At 42.8% G+C, this 19,404-nt stretch overlaps 2 protein-coding genes across 2 annotated transcripts; one reads left to right on the forward strand and one right to left on the reverse strand.

The window, feature by feature from the left end:
- The first annotated feature begins 312 nt into the window (after positions 1–312).
- Positions 313–2,304, forward strand: LOC115686501 (thioredoxin H-type). The gene is made up of 3 exons (XM_030611833.2): positions 313–475; positions 1,792–1,914; positions 2,060–2,304. Exons 1-3 carry the CDS (start codon positions 389–391, stop codon positions 2,201–2,203), a joined length of 354 nt encoding a protein of 117 aa, XP_030467693.1. The 5' UTR covers positions 313–388; the 3' UTR covers positions 2,204–2,304.
- A 560-nt stretch (positions 2,305–2,864) lies between these two features.
- Positions 2,865–9,151, reverse strand: LOC115686466 (beta-galactosidase 3). The gene is made up of 19 exons (XM_030611776.2): positions 8,615–9,151; positions 8,412–8,507; positions 8,173–8,285; positions 7,925–7,991; positions 7,714–7,806; positions 7,266–7,409; positions 6,888–6,976; positions 6,692–6,797; positions 6,522–6,609; positions 6,270–6,388; positions 6,024–6,188; positions 5,705–5,883; positions 5,344–5,453; positions 5,152–5,261; positions 4,645–4,755; positions 4,458–4,571; positions 4,178–4,380; positions 3,727–4,063; positions 2,865–3,444 (listed from the first exon to the last, which is right to left on the reverse strand). Exons 1-19 carry the CDS (start codon positions 8,789–8,791, stop codon positions 3,295–3,297), a joined length of 2,571 nt encoding a protein of 856 aa, XP_030467636.1. The 5' UTR covers positions 8,792–9,151; the 3' UTR covers positions 2,865–3,294.
- Between the last annotated feature and the right edge of the window lie 10,253 nt (positions 9,152–19,404).

Below are 19,404 nucleotides of genomic sequence, written 5' to 3' on the forward strand. Positions count from 1 at the left end.
TATAATGTTTTTCTTTCTCTTTTTTTCTCTGTTTGTTGAAGTGTCGACGACGCAACAAATTGCGTGCGAGTCCATCGTTTCAGCGAGTGGGGCGTTCCCTCACCCTAGTGAAAAAATCAATCTAGGAGCGGGGGTCCTTGTCCTTATCCGGTGGGTGGCAAAGTTGCAATTTACGGGCACCGACGGGGTCAAAATACGAGCTGGCATCGTACGTTTTAAAAGGAAGTTAACCAACTTTCAGAAAATGCACACGAAGGCCTCTTCCTTTTATAGCGTGGCCACCTTCTTCGTTCCTCCTCCTTCCTTCTTCGTTCTTCCTCCTCCTTCCTTCTTGTACGTCCGTCCGTGCGTGCGTGTGTTTGAGAGCGAGCGAGCGAGAGAAAGAGAGATGGCGGAAGAGGGGCAGGTGATCAGCTGCCACAGCGCCGAGTCGTGGAGCGAGCAAATCAGCAAGAGCAACGAACCCGACAAGCTGGTAAAAGTTTGGATCTCTTTTTGTTCTGTCGTGATCGTCGCGATGCGTACGTGTTGTGCATATGGAATTTGGGGCGTTGTTGATGCGATGTATCGTTGTTTAGCAGCAGATGGGCATGGCGTCTGATGAAATGTACGTAATCTCTCGAGCTGGCTTTTGAAGCGGTAGTTTTGTCGTCGTTGGTTCTTCTGGATCAGCTGCACTTGTTTGCGGTTGTCCGGTTTTTTTCTTTTTTTTCCTTTTTTGGGCACCGGTCGGGACGAACGAGAAGACCCAAATCAATCGAACGGGAAAAGAAATTTATTATGGACTTACGGAGTGTTGTTTGATAAGACTTGTTTTCCGAATCACGTGTGACGGAACGGATCTGGATGTGAAGGCCGCGCCTTCGAAGGTGGCGGGCCGGCTGTAGGGGATGATGGGGCGGGGGCGGCGGCGGCGGTGGCGGAGGAGGATGGCGGGCTCAAGGCCGAGGAGGTGTGCGGAGAGAGAGAGAGCGAGCGCAGAAATGCGAATGGCTGCCACATCGGCTGCATAACCTTCTCCGAATATGATTCACTTGTTTAAAACGCCACAAACAGTCTGTCGTCACGACATTTAGTATATGCCGAAGTTGTGAATAGGTCTCGATATAGCATCACTCGAGTATACAATGCGGTGCTTCGTTTGGCCAAACCCGCCGAGCATAGGACGGGAGGAATACTCGGTACATAGTTCCCCGATGTTGATAACCTTGCTTGGTTTGATCGTTCTCCTTTTGGACTATCTTTCAGTTTTGCCTGTAATTCGAGCAAATCTTGCAACAAAAGTGATTCTTTCCACTGCATAGAATCATACTGATACTTAGTCATCGTTTCACTCTCGCATGAAATTAAGGAGGGGAGAAATTCGTTCATATCACTCTCCTTTTCTTTTGAATTCTATTTTTCTCGTGAAGAGAGTATATGATTTTGCTGTTTACGCTGCTCCACTAATTCTATAGAGGAACCGGCGAGTCGTAGTTCATGGCTAGGATCGTAGTACTGCTGTCGAAGGTAAATACTCTGATTTTTTATGGCAATATCAACTGTATGCTAGTGAACTCTTGATAGCAGATGACTTCGTTTGGGTGATAGTGCAGGAATGTGCAAATGGGTCAGTACTAGATGATTAAGCTCTTTCTGTTCAAGAGCCATTCGACTGCCGCTTAAAATTCCCAGGATGTTTCTGCTGTTGCATCTTATTTTAGACCGCCACTAGCTTTGGTGATGAATTTGTCAGAATTGAAATACATATGATGTTCACCGATTTTTTTTTTTTTTTGGGTTTTGAAACAGGTGGTTGTCGATTTCACTGCTTCATGGTGCGGACCATGCCGTTTCATCGCACCATTCCTGGCAGAGCTGGCAAAGAAATTTCCTAATGTTCTATTTCTGAAAGTCGATGTGGATGAACTGAAGGTAAAATAAACCCAGGACTAACTTTCCAGGGGCCTATACGAATGATGGAAATCTGTTTCGATAGATGACAGCCTACCTGTCCACGTTCTGCTTTGCTTGCAAGTGTTGTCGAACTCGCGAAGGAATAACTTCCACTCTTTTGCAGACGGTCGCTCAAGAGTGGGCCGTGGAGGCAATGCCGACTTTCATGTTTGTGAAGGGAGGAAAGATTGTTGACAAGGTGGTAGGAGCCCAGAAAGATCAGCTGCAGATGACTTTAGCTAAGCACATGGCAACTGCTTCCGCTTAATCATCATGTGCTACATACAATCTCTCTTTTTCTTTATTTTAAGGAGTTACATACAATGTCCCTTTGATGTAATGAGATTGCTTTGAATCTGGTTCTCCCTAGACATACCTATCTACATTCACTGCGTCAAATGTCTCAGAGCGCCTTACGTCCATCTCCGTAGAGGTGTGATTTCCAAGTGACCATATGGCATATCATATGCTACTTTGGGAGTCTTCAGGATGAGCAAATAATGCATGGCAAGACTCATGGAGAGAGTGTTCCAACCATAGATGGAGCCTCTACGTAATATTGCTGGATAATCTGGGATTAGTGTTGATAGGACCTGAATGAGTTCCAAAGAAACTATAATCTATGTGAGTTGTTCCTCTTGGACCTCATTTATGGCATCTTCCTCAGAAAACAAAAGGGAACAAAGAAAAGAGGTGAGGCCCCTCAATAAAATTTGGGAGATCATGCAATCTCTGCTTCATGGATTGACAGCTTCCAGGTATCATTCCGTAACCGTGCTATGGTCGAGCCTGCAGCTTTACTTGGTAATTTGGCAACTGGCAACCACATCGGCCACGTCTAAACCGATAAGCAATTAGGTGACGGTGCCGAAACAGAGGAGAGACCTGGTGCTATAACTAAATGCACAATGCATGTTGAAGCCAAGAAATCAGAATGCTGAACTCTAACAATTCATTAGGAACTGCAAAAGGGTAACAACAGCAAATGGTCACACCAGGATCCACTCCCAACATGAACCTCTTAACTGGGTCCTCATTTTTCGTCCCCAGCCAATACAGCAAATGAAATGGACACACAACTACAAATGAACTCATTTTTCCCAGTGGCGTATCCGGTTAAAAGCCCGGGGACCGGGAAAGAATTCGTCTAAGGGCCCCGAATTGCAGAACCCCAAGGAACTCACAATTTCACCTATATCATCATCTACCAATCACTAATTTACACACTAGTTCATGCTAATTTACCACATAACTTAAAGCCTACAACAGACTCTGGCACCCATTTTATTCTTCTTTCTTGTTTGTCTTGCTGGCAGTGTACGGTTAAGTGAGGAGAGGCGATTCTGTCTTGGTATCTAATTAACCCCTCCATTCGGGTTGCACGGTCGTGGAGAACGTGGGAGTGCAAACAGCTTCGACGGACAATCTCTTCAACACATTCGGACATGGGTCGTGCCCGAAGTTGCTGTTAGATATCGTCACCGAGCATCTCTCCTTCCCGATGCAATTCTGCAATAATATAGAGGAACTTGAATTAACATGCAAAAAAAGTAAAATTGATCTTTGAACACGCAGTTCAACAAGGTGATATCACATTCTATGGTGCATGTTCATGCATTGAGTTATTTATTGTGAATGTCAGCAATTTCTCTAACCGTATAAATGCGGTGAATGGCTTTTTTACTCTAAATGCAACGAGTCATGTCATTGCTAGGGTTAAACATGTGGGGTCCTTGTTTGTCATATGTTGCTTGAACATCTACAAATTTACCGGTCCCTATTTATTAGTACCTTCTCTAAAATGTCATATGAGCTCTGAGCATGGCAAGTTCCTTGCTGGTAACTGCCACAAGTTCCAAGCGGAGTTCCAAAGCTTGCAAACTTGATTGAACTTATTGATTGACCTGGACTGCACCGCAGGTGAACTTTTGGGTTGTGGAACTCTTCCGATTTTCCATAGCTCTCAATGTGCCAATTCTTAATGGTTGGGTGGAATTCGGTCACGTCCGCACAGACACTGGTCATCGATCTCTTCACCAGAGAAATCTTGGATGGATTACCTCCAAGTTCCTCGAAGATAACCAAGAGATTCTGCGTCGGCTTCAACCAAGATCGTGGCACATGGTACCTGAAGAATTAAAATCCCATGAGTGACAGAGGTCGATTTCATATTGCTTTAGCTCTGCTTGATACAACACTTTTTTTGGTAACTCGTAGGTGATGTTATGAACAAATACTTTACCATCGCTGGGTTGGTTGTCCACAACCAAGCTGACATTTGGGAGGCCTAAACGTGCCAGAATAACTACATCCATTACAATCACCACTGGCATACGCAGTCCAATATCTTCCGATGCTCTCTCCATTAATCCATATCTGACCTTTCCCCATGCCACTCATGTCTATGGCCAATGGCTCATCACCTTCGGGGGCATTGAAATAAGCCTGCAATTAAATTGTCATCAGAGACTTCAGTGATCTGTTACAGATTTCTCTCAGTAATCTTCTTCTATATGCAATACCTTATGCCAGGTCAGTGGCTGTTGTCGTTGGGCGATTAACGATGCATCCATCCAATCAACTGAGGAGATGCTGTTGGGAGAGTTAAGACTCATAGCCTCTCCTTTAAGCCCGACCTGTTCACAGAGGCAGGATTAAGGAAATTTCTAAACCAAACCAAAGAATGAGAATAACAGAAGGGTGTTCCACCTGATAGGTCCATTTCTGCCAAGACAAGTCCCATTTTCCTTGATCAAGTCCATGTAATGCAACTGGCCCAAGGATGCCAGTGTTCCATGTCTCAAAGTGTCCACCAACATTCTAAACCAAAAAAGAGAAACTTGAATCAGGCAGATGGCAAGTTACAGTAATCTTATCAACCAAATGAAGGCATCTTTAAATTAGTTCATGCAAGTTAGATTTAGCAGCATTCAGCATCAAGAGTTTTGAAAGATCGTCTCGTTTTCTCAGTCTAGTTGGATTGGACTTTGCTTATTAGATTATGACAAGATCATTTAGCAATGTTTCAAATTATGATGACCAGACCAAGGAATCTTCACTTCCTACAAGCATGCCTTCGAGGTGCTCATATAACTTGAATAAGTTTATGACAATTGGTTGAGCTAAGGATGCACTGTCAATGTTACTTCTGTAACTCATCAGGTCATTGTTTTATTTTAATAGGAAGGAAGACCGGGTCATGAAAGAGGAACTTACCGGTAATCCAACGGCGACACTCAACAGTGCTATTCTGTTTGTGCCTGCATGTAAATTAACCTTGCCAGTATATGTGAATCTCCTATTCTCCCTTGTTCCAAAAGCAGAACCTGTCAAACATAATTCAGTTATCATTCTTTTTTTCTTGAGAGGGCATATGAATAAAGAATAGGGATAAGAATTTACGCGCACCTGAAAGCTCCCCATTGATAAAGATATGCACGGCATGGCCTGTTGATTGAACAATAAGAGTGGGGAGTTCTCCTCCTCGTAAAAAGGACTCAGAAGAGCCGATGTCGACACTGTTGGTAACAAAAGATGGCAAAATTCACTCTTTGGCATGTCCAAAAAAAAAGATAGAAACGAAAGAAAAATGCTCACAACCCTTAAAACACATACACTCACGTACACAGCACACCACATACAGCACATACGAGCAGAGACACAGACACAGACTGAGGGAGGGAGGGAGGGAGGGAGAGAGAGAGCTCCAATAAAACACCATATACAAAAGTAAAAGTGGTACCATGGCACTAGAGTAAGTCGAGCTCACCTAGTTATGTACCACAAGTAATCACTAGCATCCCTAGTTACATTGATCTGCTCCAAGAGGCCGTAAGTTGTGAAGGTTGAACTGTCATCCACGGAAGAGACATCCTCATCGTAACTCTCCCATGAAAGCATCTCACTGTTAACTGGTAGCATTTCCATTTGTGAGGTTTGAACACCAACCTAAAATCAGAATCATACCAAGCTTTAATCTTTAGAGCGTCTAGTCTTGTCGTACTAAGAAAGAACAAACATCAACGAACGTAACATCCGTTTCCCCAGAAATTCTAGGAGCACAATAAAGAACATGCACAATTTCCTACCTTTGCGGTATTAAAAACTACATTTCTGCAATCCGGAAGAATGCTGATGGACCAAGGAGGCAAATTGTAATGCATGTTGTTGAACATCACTCTGGCAGCAGATTTTGTATCGTAATTTGCGAGAAAAGCGGCACAATCTCCAGATTCTGTGGTGTACACATGAGCCTAGTAACAGCAAAAATAAAGGATCAGCAGAGGTAAATCAATGGCACATCTTCCAGAATAAAAAAAGAAAGTTACACATACCTGTTGATAGGTACCCAGAGATGTAACCATTGGATCAGCTGACACTAATGCCCGTTCACACATCTTAACAGCCCTATGTAGCTCTTTGAGATGACCATACTTTGGTTGCCTGATTAGGCCTACCAATTAAAAGCACAGAAGCGATTAGCCTGGACTGCTAACTCAGAAGAATAAATTTCTCTCGGAAAACACTCGGAAAACATTTCAACGGTACATATAAGCATTGAAATCCAAAATATTGCTAAATCTCACCATATTCGTCTATTGGAGCATCGTAGTCGTAGCTGGTAGTGATGAAAGGGCCTCCAGCAGTGCGCCCAAAGTTTGTGCCTCCGTGATACTGTATGTTTCATGGGATACATTAACTGGACTAGCACTAATCACCAGCAAATGGAAATGTAGTTGAGCTCAAAGGGACAAACCATGTAATAGTTGACGAAGGAACCTCCTTTCTGGATGAATCGAGCAACGGCAAATGCCAAGTCCTGAACCGGCCGCTCGTGAAGTGGGCCTCCAAACTCTGTAAACCTGCATTTCTTGTTGGGACAAAAATGAGCACATATTTCCTTCTCTTTGAGCTGTAGATTTGAAAGTCAACTAAGGGAGTGATTAACTTACCAACCACTCCAAGCCTCTGTCCAGATTGTGGGTTTGTAGTCCTTGTTTGGAGAAAATGCATCACAGTAAAAGCCATTGCACGTGTTTATCTGTGTCCAGTATCAGTGCACAGGTCTAAGTATATGCACAAAGCAGAGAAGACTTTTCTCCAAACATGGGTCTCAGTTATAGATCTGACACACGTACCTTGTATCCTAATTATACTATTCCAGGCTAAATAATGTCAATATATCAAGTAAACTTAAAACAGTACAAGAAAAAGAATAAAAGATTGTAGAAAAATGCTAAAGTAAGTCGATTGAAACATGAAAGAAACACCCAAAAAAGATGCCTGGAGACTAAACCAAGATCTGGAGGTCAGAGAGAATAATATCTCACCACTGGATCTGGGGCATCTTCTTCCTTGCACATGACCCACGGCACACCAGTTCCCAATTGGATGGCCATATTGGCGGCCCAAGTTACGTAGTTGTGACCAGCAGCCCCAAGCAATTTACTTTGCGCTCCATACTCATTCTCAATCTACAGCAGTAAGAAAATGAATAACCTCATATTCCTCAACTCGGTACCTCAACTGAAGTCAGACATATTGGCTTATGCTATGACCAAAAATTAGATCTTAGATCTTAGAGAAGACTCGAAGCAGAACCAAGCCTAATGGCATATTGCGGGTCATATAATTGACCCGACTTAGTAGGATAAAACTTAATTACTAGCCGTTCTCGTCGTAGTAAGATAGGAAATTGAGTGAGCATGATGTGGTTTTCCAACCCTTTAACAAGAATATGTATCAGAGGATTTAGAACAAAAGATCTTTAACAAATACCTGATTGAGAATGATGGGGCCACCCTGTGACTCAAACAGGTTTTCGCTCTTCATCAAGTTGACAATCTTCGCAGTGAACCCTTGCATTGCCCTCTGCAAACATCCAGTCAAATTTTAGTTTGGCAAAATCAGTTGTTTGCCGTCTGCTTGAAGCATTCCTTGACAAAAACATAAATGACTGTAAAATCGTACTTGAAGTAACTAAACAGACCTTGAAAGGTTCATTGTCTGTTCTGAAGCTGATTCCAGGCACATACTTAAGCCAAACAGGAAACCCGCTGTACACAGATTGTGCTCACATTAAGGTCTCACTTCTCATTATTGTTTAGGTATTTCTCAGTGGAAACGTCAAGAGACATAAATTAAGACAGGAATAAATTTGGCATTCATGGCGATTGCAAGCAAAGTGAGAGTGGTCTAGATCCAGAAAATGAAGCAATAAACAGAAAAGGCAAATACCCAAAATTCCATTCTGCACAAACATAAGGCCCAATCCTCAGATGAGCATAGAGCCCTGCTTTCTGAATAGTCTTCATGAACCTCACCAGATCGTATCTTCCTTCGAAGTTATACTGTAACGCACACATGCACCGACAATTAGAAGAAAAAACTACATCAATAAGAACAACAAATTAAAAGAAAAAAAGACTAATTGAATGGCAAACATGAGAGAAAAAAGAGTGCTCAGAACAACATACATTGCCAGGAGAGGGCTCATGGACATTCCAGAAGACATATGTTTCGACCACATCTAAGCCTCCATCTTTAGCCTTCTGTATAAGACCTTCCCACATCTACACCCACATAAAAGAAGGCCAAAAAAAAATTCAGAAAAAAAAGCACAAAACTTTTCACTCAAGAGACAATAAATCAGAGAAAGGCGGAAGCAAGAACTCCGTACATCAGGAGTACTTCTGGGGTAATGTATAGAACCAGAGAAGAGAATCCTCCTCTGCCCATCAATGACAAGCGCCTTCCTGTCATAGCTCACACTGCAGTGGATCAGCTCAAGACCCAGCACCCAAACGAGCCCAACGACCCAGACCACCTTGGACACCGAGTTACCCGCCACTGCCATCTCCTTCACCCCCCAAGCTCTCTCCTCTTTCAGTCACCCAATGCGGCTAGAGAAACAAGAAAAGAAAGAGAAAGAGCCAGAGCCCAGGAAAGGAAGGATATTTGCTGGGTCTCGAGATCAGAAAAGGCCGGAACTTTAATGCTCGGTGCTCGGCTCTGCTCAGTGTCGTTGAGGATGCGGAGAAGCAGAGTCCATCTGGCCTCCTCAGGACGCAGGCACGGGTGTTCACAGGTGTGAAAGCAGGGGTGGAAGAGCGAGGGAGGCACCGAGGATATGAGCAAATGCGGGTCAAGAAGGGAGTGCGAATATATACAGGTCGGGATCCCAAGTGTCAAAGAGCATCACCACCCCCACCCCCATTGCGTGGCCAAGAAAAGCAACACGCGCCTGAAAAACAGGGAGACCCAACAACAACAACAACAAAAACAAAAGCAAAAGAAAGAAAGGGAAGTAAAAAAACATCAAAGGAAGCATTTTTGTTACAGTGTGGTCTTAAGCGAGATTAGTGTGTTGGCGGGTGTGTCGTGTTCCGTGTTCAGCAGCCGCTAACAGAATCTTTGGGATGTTCGCCATCTTCATCATCTTGTCCTTCCTTTTCTCTTCCATGTGTAAAAGTACAGTGGTTTTTGCCAGTTATTTTTGTAGCTGCCAGAGTAATTTTGTCTTTTCTTTCTTCTTTCCCAATCCTGGCCCCCAGAGAGGTATTTTGGATCTTTTATCAAGACCCACATGGCCAAATAATTGCAATCCTCACAGATTATTTTTTTCTGCAATAATGCTGAAAATAAGGAAAATTGAAAACCAAATGTTTTTTTGCATTGCGTCGAACATGATCCACTTACATATAGAAACTCGATTTCAATACACTTATTAGCATCGTTCCAATTTTCGAAGAAGCGGGTGATGATTCTACTTTCGGGTTACCGTAAGAGGAAACGGGGGTCCTTTGATGGCTAAAAAAAATTAAGAAGGATGCAATAAGTTGGGGAATAAAAGTTAAAAATTTGGTCCTCATATATATTGTAATCATTTGATTTTCTCTGTTTTTTTTTTGTCTCCCCAATTAATTGCATTTTTCTATTTTAATTTGGGAAAGCGGAACTTTCCTCAATCGCAACATCTGTCTGTTCCACGTACTAACTGGAACTAGAGAAAGTGTTGGGCGGCATTGACTGTGTGACTGTGATGTTTGAAGCTGTCGTTCATATTCTTCCATTTGTTCTTCTATTCGTTTATTAATTAATTAATTAATTATTATTTATTTATTTTAACTGAAACGACAGTGAGCCCATTTCTGGCGCAAAAGATTGAGGGGCTCGGGAGACGCAGAAGGGTAGTTACGCCATTTCCATCACCCCTTCCCCCTTTCCTTAATTTTGTCACGAGTTGCTTCCGTTTAAAACAAGACCCCATCTTTTCTGTCCGCCTCTCTCTCTCTCTCCTCTCGTTGATCGAAGCTCCTTTGTGGACGAAATTAGGGACGAGCGGTTTCCAATCCGGTACGGTCTAATCTAAAAATCGGGAACCGGACCGGAAAGACCGATTCCCAATTTCTAAGACCGGAGACGGACGTACTACTCTTGGAACCGTGGACCGGACCCGACCGATGTCCGGTCCGGTCTGGTCCAGTTCCAATGAGATCAATCACTTATTGGTAAAGGCAAGAGGGAATTGGGGAAATTAAATTAAGTTTTCTATTTTTTAAAAAAAATTAAAAGTAAATAATATATATATGAAAAAATTAGAAAAATATATATTTATCGGTCCGGTCCGGTCCGCTTTCCACCCTAGAACCAGGAATCGGACCACCTGAAAACCGGTTCCACTTTTAGGAATCAGGAACCAGACCAATTTTCCCAAGAACCGAACCAAACCGGTCGGTCCGGTCCGGTCCTGTTCGGTCCCGGTTTGGGCGGACCATCTTGGTCACCCCTAGACGAAATTCAATTGTCCATAAAACCCTAGATTCAATAATTAAATTCAACATCTAGGCTTGTTCTGTGTACATTACCGCATAGTTGTATTCAATAACTCGCTTTGACTGCGAAGCAACTTCGGATGATGGCACGAATGGTCCTTGAGCTTCAATCCGATGTGCAATGTCGTCCCCGAACTTTTTAATTTATACAGTGCGGTCCCTGAACGTGTTGTCTCTAGACTTTTGATGCGTTCATTGTGGTCCCTAAACTATATGAGAATATATCAAAAATATTATCAATGTTCATGGACCACATTAAACAAAATCAAAATTTCAGAGACCATATTGTATATTAGACCAAAGTTCGGGGGATCATGTTGAATAAATTATAAATTCATGGACCATATTGCAGATTATAACAAAATCCGAGGACCGTTTTAGCAAAATAAAAAATCCGGGAACCATTTTGTGTCATTTTTCCCGTACAAAAACTAATGCCAATCGCAATCACATCATCCTCCTCGAACCTAATTAAAATATCAATCGCGGTGTGTTCGTCTCGAGACTTTACACCCGAAAGAAGAAAAGGAAGGTAATTGATATGGCGCAACCATAGTGGGTGTGAAGCAGCAATTACCAAAAGATTCGATCAGCAAAGTGATAAGGTGAGTGAAAATCACGGCCCACCCATTTTAGAAAATGGAACCATCGGAAGATTCGAGAATCCAATCCGGGCATTACATGTATCGACATTGACATTTATGAGAACTAAAAGTATTGCCTAGTTGTCTGAGTGTAAGAATGTGTTTTTCTTTTTAGATATGGATTTTTTAATTATCGAAAGAAAATTGTATTCGTTACTCAGACATGAGAAGTAAATAAGCTTCGTAGCACGACTTTATGTGCTCTTTTACATTACTTGGTTTGTAGATCTGATCAACGGACAAACACGTCAAGGGCCTGCTAAGACCCGCCTACGCCTGATCGAGCTAAAGGGCAAAATGGGCATATCGGGGCAAGCAATTCTCTTATTGAGTTTGGGCCACCCTCGCCTAGTCCGATCAACTTTAGACAGAAAAACCTAACTATCTTTTAAGCATGGGAGGGCTTGGGCAAGGGCACTTAGAGACCCGACCGGTCTATATGTGCATGTTGATCATGTATATTCGGTAGGGTCAATAGAGATATAAGATAGATTTTCGCATCAAGTGAGAAACTAAGTCCAATAATCTATTATGATATACCGAAAACATTCCGCACCATATTCTAGTTAACTCAAGCATTCAGAACAAAACGGGTGCACATTCAATCTCAGCTCGGGATCGGAGCCGAGAATCTCCACTTCTTTTCTTCATGCCCGCTTTTAGTAATCTAGGAGTTCCTTCTTCAGATGCCTGAGGTTTTAGCAATCTTCCTCACACAGGTATCGCATACCGAAAATTCACCATTCGAGAGTTTTATCGACATATCGATGTTCGCGTAAAGAGAGTACATAAAAACACATTTCACTTCGTACTTCGGATGCAACCTTATTCCAGTCGAGTAACTAGCAAGCATTCACGACACTAGATCAGAGCAAAGTTATCAGGAAACCGATGCATCGGTCGAAACCTGTTCTCAGTTGAACCCCCGATCCTAGTACTCTTCGATCTCATCCCCCGATCCCTTTAACGATAGAGCCACATGCCTGTTGACAGAACCAACGCATTAGACACTAGCTTTTGTCACGTCTCTCGTTCGTTCGTTCGTTCGTTCGTTCGGCTCTTTGGTGAATTTGCAACCCGACAATCGTGGAGGGTTTTAATAAGGGGGCAAAGAACCGGAGAAATCCTCTCTTCTTTGACAGTTCAAAAAGGCGGAAAAATAATAATTACTTTTTTCTTATTTTTATTAGGGCCAGTCCAGAAAAACAATATTATTAATTTTGCATATTTCCCTCCCTTCTTTTTAACCCCGGGGATTGTGAAGATGCTCTGCGACCTGAACCCTCGTAATGGCTTTTTCATCATTATGGGGCATTAATCATGTTTTCATTTCCATCAATTCTCTTCTATTATTATTATTATTTTTTTTTTGCCAAAATCACCGGAAGCCTTAAATTATGTTTACTGTGATATATTTACCATAAATTTTTCTTTGCGACGCTGAAAATCCTAAACTTATACATGTATGACATATCTACCTTTCGTTAAAACTCCGTCAATGATGACCATTAAATATCTTCCTACATTGACGCTCGAAAGCTAACGTTGCTGACATGACACTCACGTGATCCAAGTGAAATAAAAATGGTATTATTTTGATTGAAGAATCATATGTTGGAACATTGATGGAGGGTAAACGTATCATGCAGTACGAGTTTGTGATTTTTATGTCACAAAAAAAAAGTTTAAGGTAAATGTGTTATTGTGAATTTGAGGTTCGATTCGCACGAGTAATGAATCGGAGCAGCACATTAATATGGAAAAATGAGTTCAAATGATCAAGATGTGCTCCTTCCGCTAGAGGCGTGCACGGGAATCGGACCAAACGGGCTAGTTCCGGGCTGCTTCCCGTTGTAGGTGCAGAATCGAATCGCACGGATCGGATTGGACCAATATATATATTTTCAAATTTCCTTTTCTTTTAAAGAGCAAGAGAAAAGAAATTGTCAAAATCCTAAACCGAACCGAGATCTAAGGACCGGTCCAGGTCCCGATTCCGGGGCGTAACCTCCTACTTTCTACGACCTAGAACCATAAGGAGGCCACGGTTTTTTGGCCGGTCCGAAGATGGCGTGCGACCCTGCACGTGGCGTGCCCCCACCATCACGACTCGATTCTTGCTATAAAAGAGCTACGCACATGGCGCGACGAAATCCCGCAGCGAGTCAGAAAAAGGAAACGGTCAGACGTGTTTTGACTCGGGCGTCCCCCACCGCTTTGACTCAGTGAGTCAGCGAGCGAAGTTAGGTCGAGTTCCTTTGTCTTGGTCGTTGTCCCCCCCTCCAGCTTTGATCTCTCTCTTTTTCTTTTCTTTTTTTCTCTTTTTTTTGCCTTTATTTGGTAATTTTTATATTTAATATTTTTTTAATTGTCAATTTAGGGCTTTCAGCGGCGAGAAGGGCGGAGGGAGTGATTGGGAACCACCCCGAACGACGGTGGGGCCTCCGCCTAATCTGGCCACTGACCACCACCACCACCACCGCCACCCACTCCTTGCCGCTGATTGAGGATTTTTTCTTTCTTTCTTTCTTTTTTTTTTTGCCCCTTTCCGCTCGAAATAAATTAAAATAAATTTTGTTTATCATTTTCTATACCCCGCTCGAGTTATTTTAATCTCGTCTTCTTCCTCGTCCCCATCTTTCTATAATTGAAGTGCATGCCGTATGTACGGCGATGCAGCCGATATTATTTTTGGGAAAATAACGTAAAGAAATCTTGAATTGACATCGATTCTCCCAAAAAAAAAAATCCGTCGCCAAAACCGTCAAATTTGTACTAATGTGTTAAAAATACTCTAAAATCTGCCCATTGTGATGTCGATGTCTCAAATTTTGGACGAGTGTGACAAAAAAAGTTTAGGTGGACGTAATTTAGGGGGTCTGGTGACATAAGAAAAGTTTGAAACTTTAATGTCGCGGTGAATTTAGTTTAGGATAAAAATGCATACATTACTATCATAGCGAGTATAGTTCGAAATTTTTTATGATGTTAGCCCCAATCTTTTTTTTTTTAAACGAAACATACTTGAAATGAAGATATTTTCTTCCCGTGACATGGGTTATTTACACCTCCCTACTTAATATTGAAAATAACGTTCTGTACGTGTAGAGACTCGATTATCGAAATCGATCCATTGTATACAGGCAGCGTTGAATGTACACGACATTTGTGAAAGTTTCGATTCATTATTGATTGATTCCACACGAATTATGTCTGCCACTTGAGCAATTGGGACGAGGCCTCGGATCAAATCAAAGAGAACAAAACCTATGAAAAAAAGAAATTAGAACAAGAGACGAATTCCAATGAAAACTAAACTAATTTTCCTTTTTCTGGGTATGCCAAATTTCAATTTCGTGATCTGTTTCTTAACCGGATTTCTAGCGAAGTCTCTCCAAGTTGGCCCCAGATCTCGGTGCAGCAGTCACCCCCACTCGAGCTTAACCACTTAATTACACTAATTAGGACCATGATTTCATTAATATATACTGTTAATTAATTAATAATTTTATTTTTTCCAAGGCTATAGTTTGCTTAGAACGGTCGCCTTCATTATGGGGTCAACCGGCGGAGCTCTTTTTACGGTCTATCCTCCCGTTATCATGAGTAACGTTAGAAACCATGATTAGGGCAGTGTTCAACGGTTCATGCATGATGGGATTCCTCCGGCATGATCAACATCCCATCTCAATGATTCCATTTAACGGTCGATAATAGCTGATTTAGCGTGGAAAACAACCCATCATTTTTGCATCTTTTTAACCCATCAACGGATGGAAGAGAATCCAACCCCTTTTTGGGCCCTCGGAAGTTATGTGATCGTGTTTGTCTAGGACCATAGTGAATGATAAGCATGGACTGATGAGGTTTTTAATGTGCCGCGACGGGTTCGTTAAGCACACGGTACGACGACATCACGATGCATGCGGCTCGCTTTTCTGTCATTGTGTTTCCAAGTAATGCTAGGATTACGAGCATACATACAATCTTGATCCTAGCTAGTATTGTAAGAAGAGTTTAGCGGGCAAGGGGGGCCGTCACCGTGTTCGAATATTCATCCTCCTATTGCCGGTTGGTGAGCCGTTGGATTCGTGCCCCGGATCCCTCGTTCACCTAATATTCACGAGAAGAAAAACAAAGAGGGGTTAGATTCTCTTCAATTCGTTGTCTTGAAGAAGTTACAGAAATTCTGTAAAGGTTGAGATTGCCACTCCCTAGGGAAGCACTGTGCGAAAGTAGGGCATCTTCGTCCAACTAAGGAGTGCATGTTTTTTGGTTCGGTCCCACGTTTTTTTTTTCCCTAGAGATACAGATAACAACAAAAGGAATACAGTAATGTTTATCTGGACACGTGGCGTGTATTCGACCGGAAAAAAATAATTCAGGACATGGCCCCAAGTCTAGCATCTAGAAGTTATAATTGACGAGCTTTGCGTAGCCTTGTTTATTTCGTATTTGCCTCTATTAAATCAATAGATGCAAGAAGGAAAGCCGACGCAAATGAACGAGGTTGTGCAGCTGTAGCCATGTTTTTAGCTTCTAGGTTCCCCATGTGCAAGGGTCTCCTTACATCGCAAGAGGAGACAACGTTAAATTTTTTTTTTTGGGAGAGATCCATGTAAATTCACCAGTCGATCTTGGTTCATATTTCTCCGGCTCCGGTCCTAACGAACATGGCGTTACATCGTCCGTGTAACACCGGAGCGAACGATATTGAGAAGCTCGGCTAAAAACGAAATCGAGGGCGGGTTAAGGAGAAGCGGAGGAAGGGCCCGTGTATCGGGAAAACGTACCCGTCGCTGGTTAATGTGTGGATCCTACCACCGCCACATGACGGCGACCGGAGATGCCGTGGCGATACGAGTTTGTTGCCAAAATTTAAGTACCATCTTTACCAACTAAGAGTGCCTATTAATTCATTGCTCTCGACTTTAGTCCCTTGAGAATTTATTGCTTTAGAGCAAATAGCTCATGCCTATAAAAGTATCATTCAATACCATTAGTACACGGGTCTTATCATCGTACATGTTTGCCCTTGCACATGTACATGCCCTCGTCGTCGAGACAGAAGAAGAATCTAAAATTGACCCGATCGATGTCAAAATCATCGAAGTCGATTAGGAAATTGTGTATTTACGTCAAGTCGTATTCACACGCAAGTCTAGTTTTCTTCCACGTAAATGGAGTGTCTAGGACTCCTTAAATGGTCCGGATAATTCCTATCGATCGGGTTACCGTTCCGGACACATCCGAAAACTCCTAGAGATACAGACAGCTATTCTTCCAGGGTTGCCTCGAAAGGATGTGGACATTAGTGGGTTGATTCGATCTAGACATCGAGCGAAGTGGATGGACACCATAAGGTATTATGTCTAATTACTTTTAAGCATGAATGAGCAATCTATGTAATGTTTTCTTCGACATTTTAACTCATTGATTTCAATAATCACAAACCCGGGATGGGGGAGGAAGCCCGGCGGCGACACAAGCATTGGGAGGATGGGTAGCTCGGCGAACAAACAAATGTATGGTTCGAGGATTTGATTGTATGAACAAAAGAAATTCATAGATGACATTGCATGAATCGGTAAAGCTATAGAGTTTTGAGAGCAAATAACCTAAAAAGTTACAAACTTATTGTGACTATACCAATTCAGTCATAAATATTTTTTTCTGTCAATTGAGTTATGAATTTTTTGTATTTATGCCAATTCAGTCCATTCGTCAACTTTGGCCGGCCGACGCTAATGCGTACAATTTTTAATAGAATTTTAAATTTTTATCTAATTATTTATTTATTTTTCCTTTTCTTTCTTTTTCTTCCCTTCTTATTCTTCTTCCTCTAGCCGATTGGCTAGAGATGAGGACTTTACCGGCCTACGTTGAGCCTTGCCATGGCTAGACGAGGCCAGCCTCGCCCAGCCCATGGCTGCCCTCATGGACTCTAGCGAGGGCTCGAGCCTCACACCAGTGTCTGGGTGAGGCTCACCCAATGCCGACGAGGTTGACCTCGACGGCCATCGCCTCTGGTTGGTCGCCGGAGGACGGCTGGCGTCCATGTTAATGTCGCCTCGCCAACGTTGGCCGGATGAATTGAATTGGCCTAAATGTAAATTAGTAATAATTGTAATAAGTTTAGAACTTTATTTGGTAATTTTCTCAAGTTTTGGTCACCGGATCCCAACAAATTACACCCATTTCAAAGGAAAGATTGGCTTTGCAAGTTTAAAAAGTAATCTGAGGTTTCATTTTCTATAACTTGTGCGAGCAGTACAATGACCAAGTGAATGTTCTCCTTTATTCCCCTTCAAATATTCGGATTGGTGCATCTCCTCTTGGCTCCGTACAAGTGTCTTTTGCTCTGTGGTCTCTACCTTCCTCTCTCTTTCTCCCATCCGTACCCAACCACCACACCAATGCCTTAGTTTTTTGAAAAATATTCCGAAAATGAAATTCATTTATCGATCCGTAAATTAATAAAGCGAAGAAGAGACTCGAGTAATTTCCGTATATCTTTTTTCGATGTATCGCAATGAAGAGTTCACGAACCGATGACGATATAAGGTAACGAAATAATACGATATCGGTTATAATCAATTAGGGATGTGTGCAATCGATAAAGGTACGTGCATAATCCCGAGTGGTACGAAGAATCGATGGAATATTCTAGATATCTTTAGCATTAAAGGTCCATTTATTTTAAGGAAAACTATTCTCGGGAAACCTAGCGGAAAAAAACTAAAATGCTTTTCCATTTTCACGAGAAATATTTTTATTTACTATGAAATGAACGCATCTTAAGTTGTGGCGTAGCTTTCGACCATCAAAAAAGAGAAAAAGGAAACGAAAAAGGAAAAAGAAAAAAGAAAATTGGGGGTGTGTTGTAGGCTTAGCTGTCGCGTCAGAGAGAGAGGGCGAGGGGGGGAGACATTGAAAGCTACAGGAGGGGCCAAATGGGTGGCGCCATGTGACTGGCCGGCGAGGGCCGAGGGTACACGCGAGGCTACGGTGCAACGCCCCGTACCCTATCAATTTGTCCCCATCCCCGCACCAAGCGGTGGCGGTGGCGGGCCCGGGGGGGGGGCCCACGCGAAAAGGGACGAGGCGTCGGTGCACGTGCCCCGCATCATCTCTTCCCCCCCCCCCCTCCCCCCCATCTCCCCCACGTTAGCGTCGGTGCACGTGCCACGTTAGCATTGTTCATTGTCTTCGTGTCCCGCTTCCTTGGAGCGCTTTTAGGAGCGCGATTAAACAAAACGACATAAAAGCGACGATCGATCGTTCTTGAGGTGGTAGTGAGCACGACCCTCTCCACCCAACCCAAGTGCGCATCTGCCATCTCCAGGAGTACCGATCGTTCTTGAGGTGGTACCGTGTAAGGACCGGGTCCGTTTCGCGGGGACCGGGCAGGCAGTACTCTTAAATAACCACACAAGGGTAGTGATCGTTCGAGGATCGTACCTGGCGAGATCTCGCTAGCCCCGTATGGAACCTTTCGGATGTCACGGACTCTCTCTCGCCTGAAGAAGAGCAGACGTCACCGGTACTGTTGCCCCGTGTCGGTACGCAGTACCCCCTTACTCGATGCATGGATTTTGGCTCCCTTCTTATGCATCTCCTCCCGATGCAGGTATCAAATTTCAGCTATTCCTTGTCGACGAATGAGATATGAATTCATATGATTTAAGTCAACTACAATCGTTGATCATATAAATTTCACGTAATTTTTTTTAAAGTAAAGATAATGACTGCTGTCACACGTGAATATCGCTTCGTTAGAGTGAGATGTCGGTATCTATGCGTAGTAAAATGTGAGATTGCAATGAATTTAGGACATCAAATTAAAAAAGTGCTATATGCACGATGGCCAAAAGGAAAATCAAGAAGAAGGGAGTTTGAATGTCATGGCCAAAGGTAATATTTGAGACGCCTCGGAGGAACATGGGGGGCCCTTTGACTTTTGAAGCTGGTTCATCTTCATGCTTTCTCAC

Source organism: Syzygium oleosum, unplaced genomic scaffold, assembly GCF_021117445.2.
Source record: "Syzygium oleosum isolate NSW1041296 unplaced genomic scaffold, Sole_v2.1 Sole_v2.08, whole genome shotgun sequence".
NCBI lineage: Eukaryota > Viridiplantae > Streptophyta > Magnoliopsida > Myrtales > Myrtaceae > Syzygium > Syzygium oleosum.

Coding starts and splice junctions, on each gene's coding strand:
- LOC115686501 (XM_030611833.2), top strand. CDS start 389: ATGGCGGAAGAGGGGCAGGTGATCAGCTGCCACAGCGCCGAGTCGTGG. Junction 476..1,791: donor GCAACGAACCCGACAAGCTG/GTAAAAGTTTGG, acceptor GTTTTGAAACAG/GTGGTTGTCGATTTCACTGC. Junction 1,915..2,059: donor TCGATGTGGATGAACTGAAG/GTAAAATAAACC, acceptor ACTCTTTTGCAG/ACGGTCGCTCAAGAGTGGGC.
- LOC115686466 (XM_030611776.2), bottom strand. CDS start 8,791: ATGGCAGTGGCGGGTAACTCGGTGTCCAAGGTGGTCTGGGTCGTTGGG. Junction 8,286..8,411: donor ATGAGCCCTCTCCTGGCAAT/GTATGTTGTTCT, acceptor TGTGCGTTACAG/TATAACTTCGAAGGAAGATA. Junction 7,807..7,924: donor CAGACAATGAACCTTTCAAG/GTCTGTTTAGTT, acceptor GGATGTTTGCAG/AGGGCAATGCAAGGGTTCAC.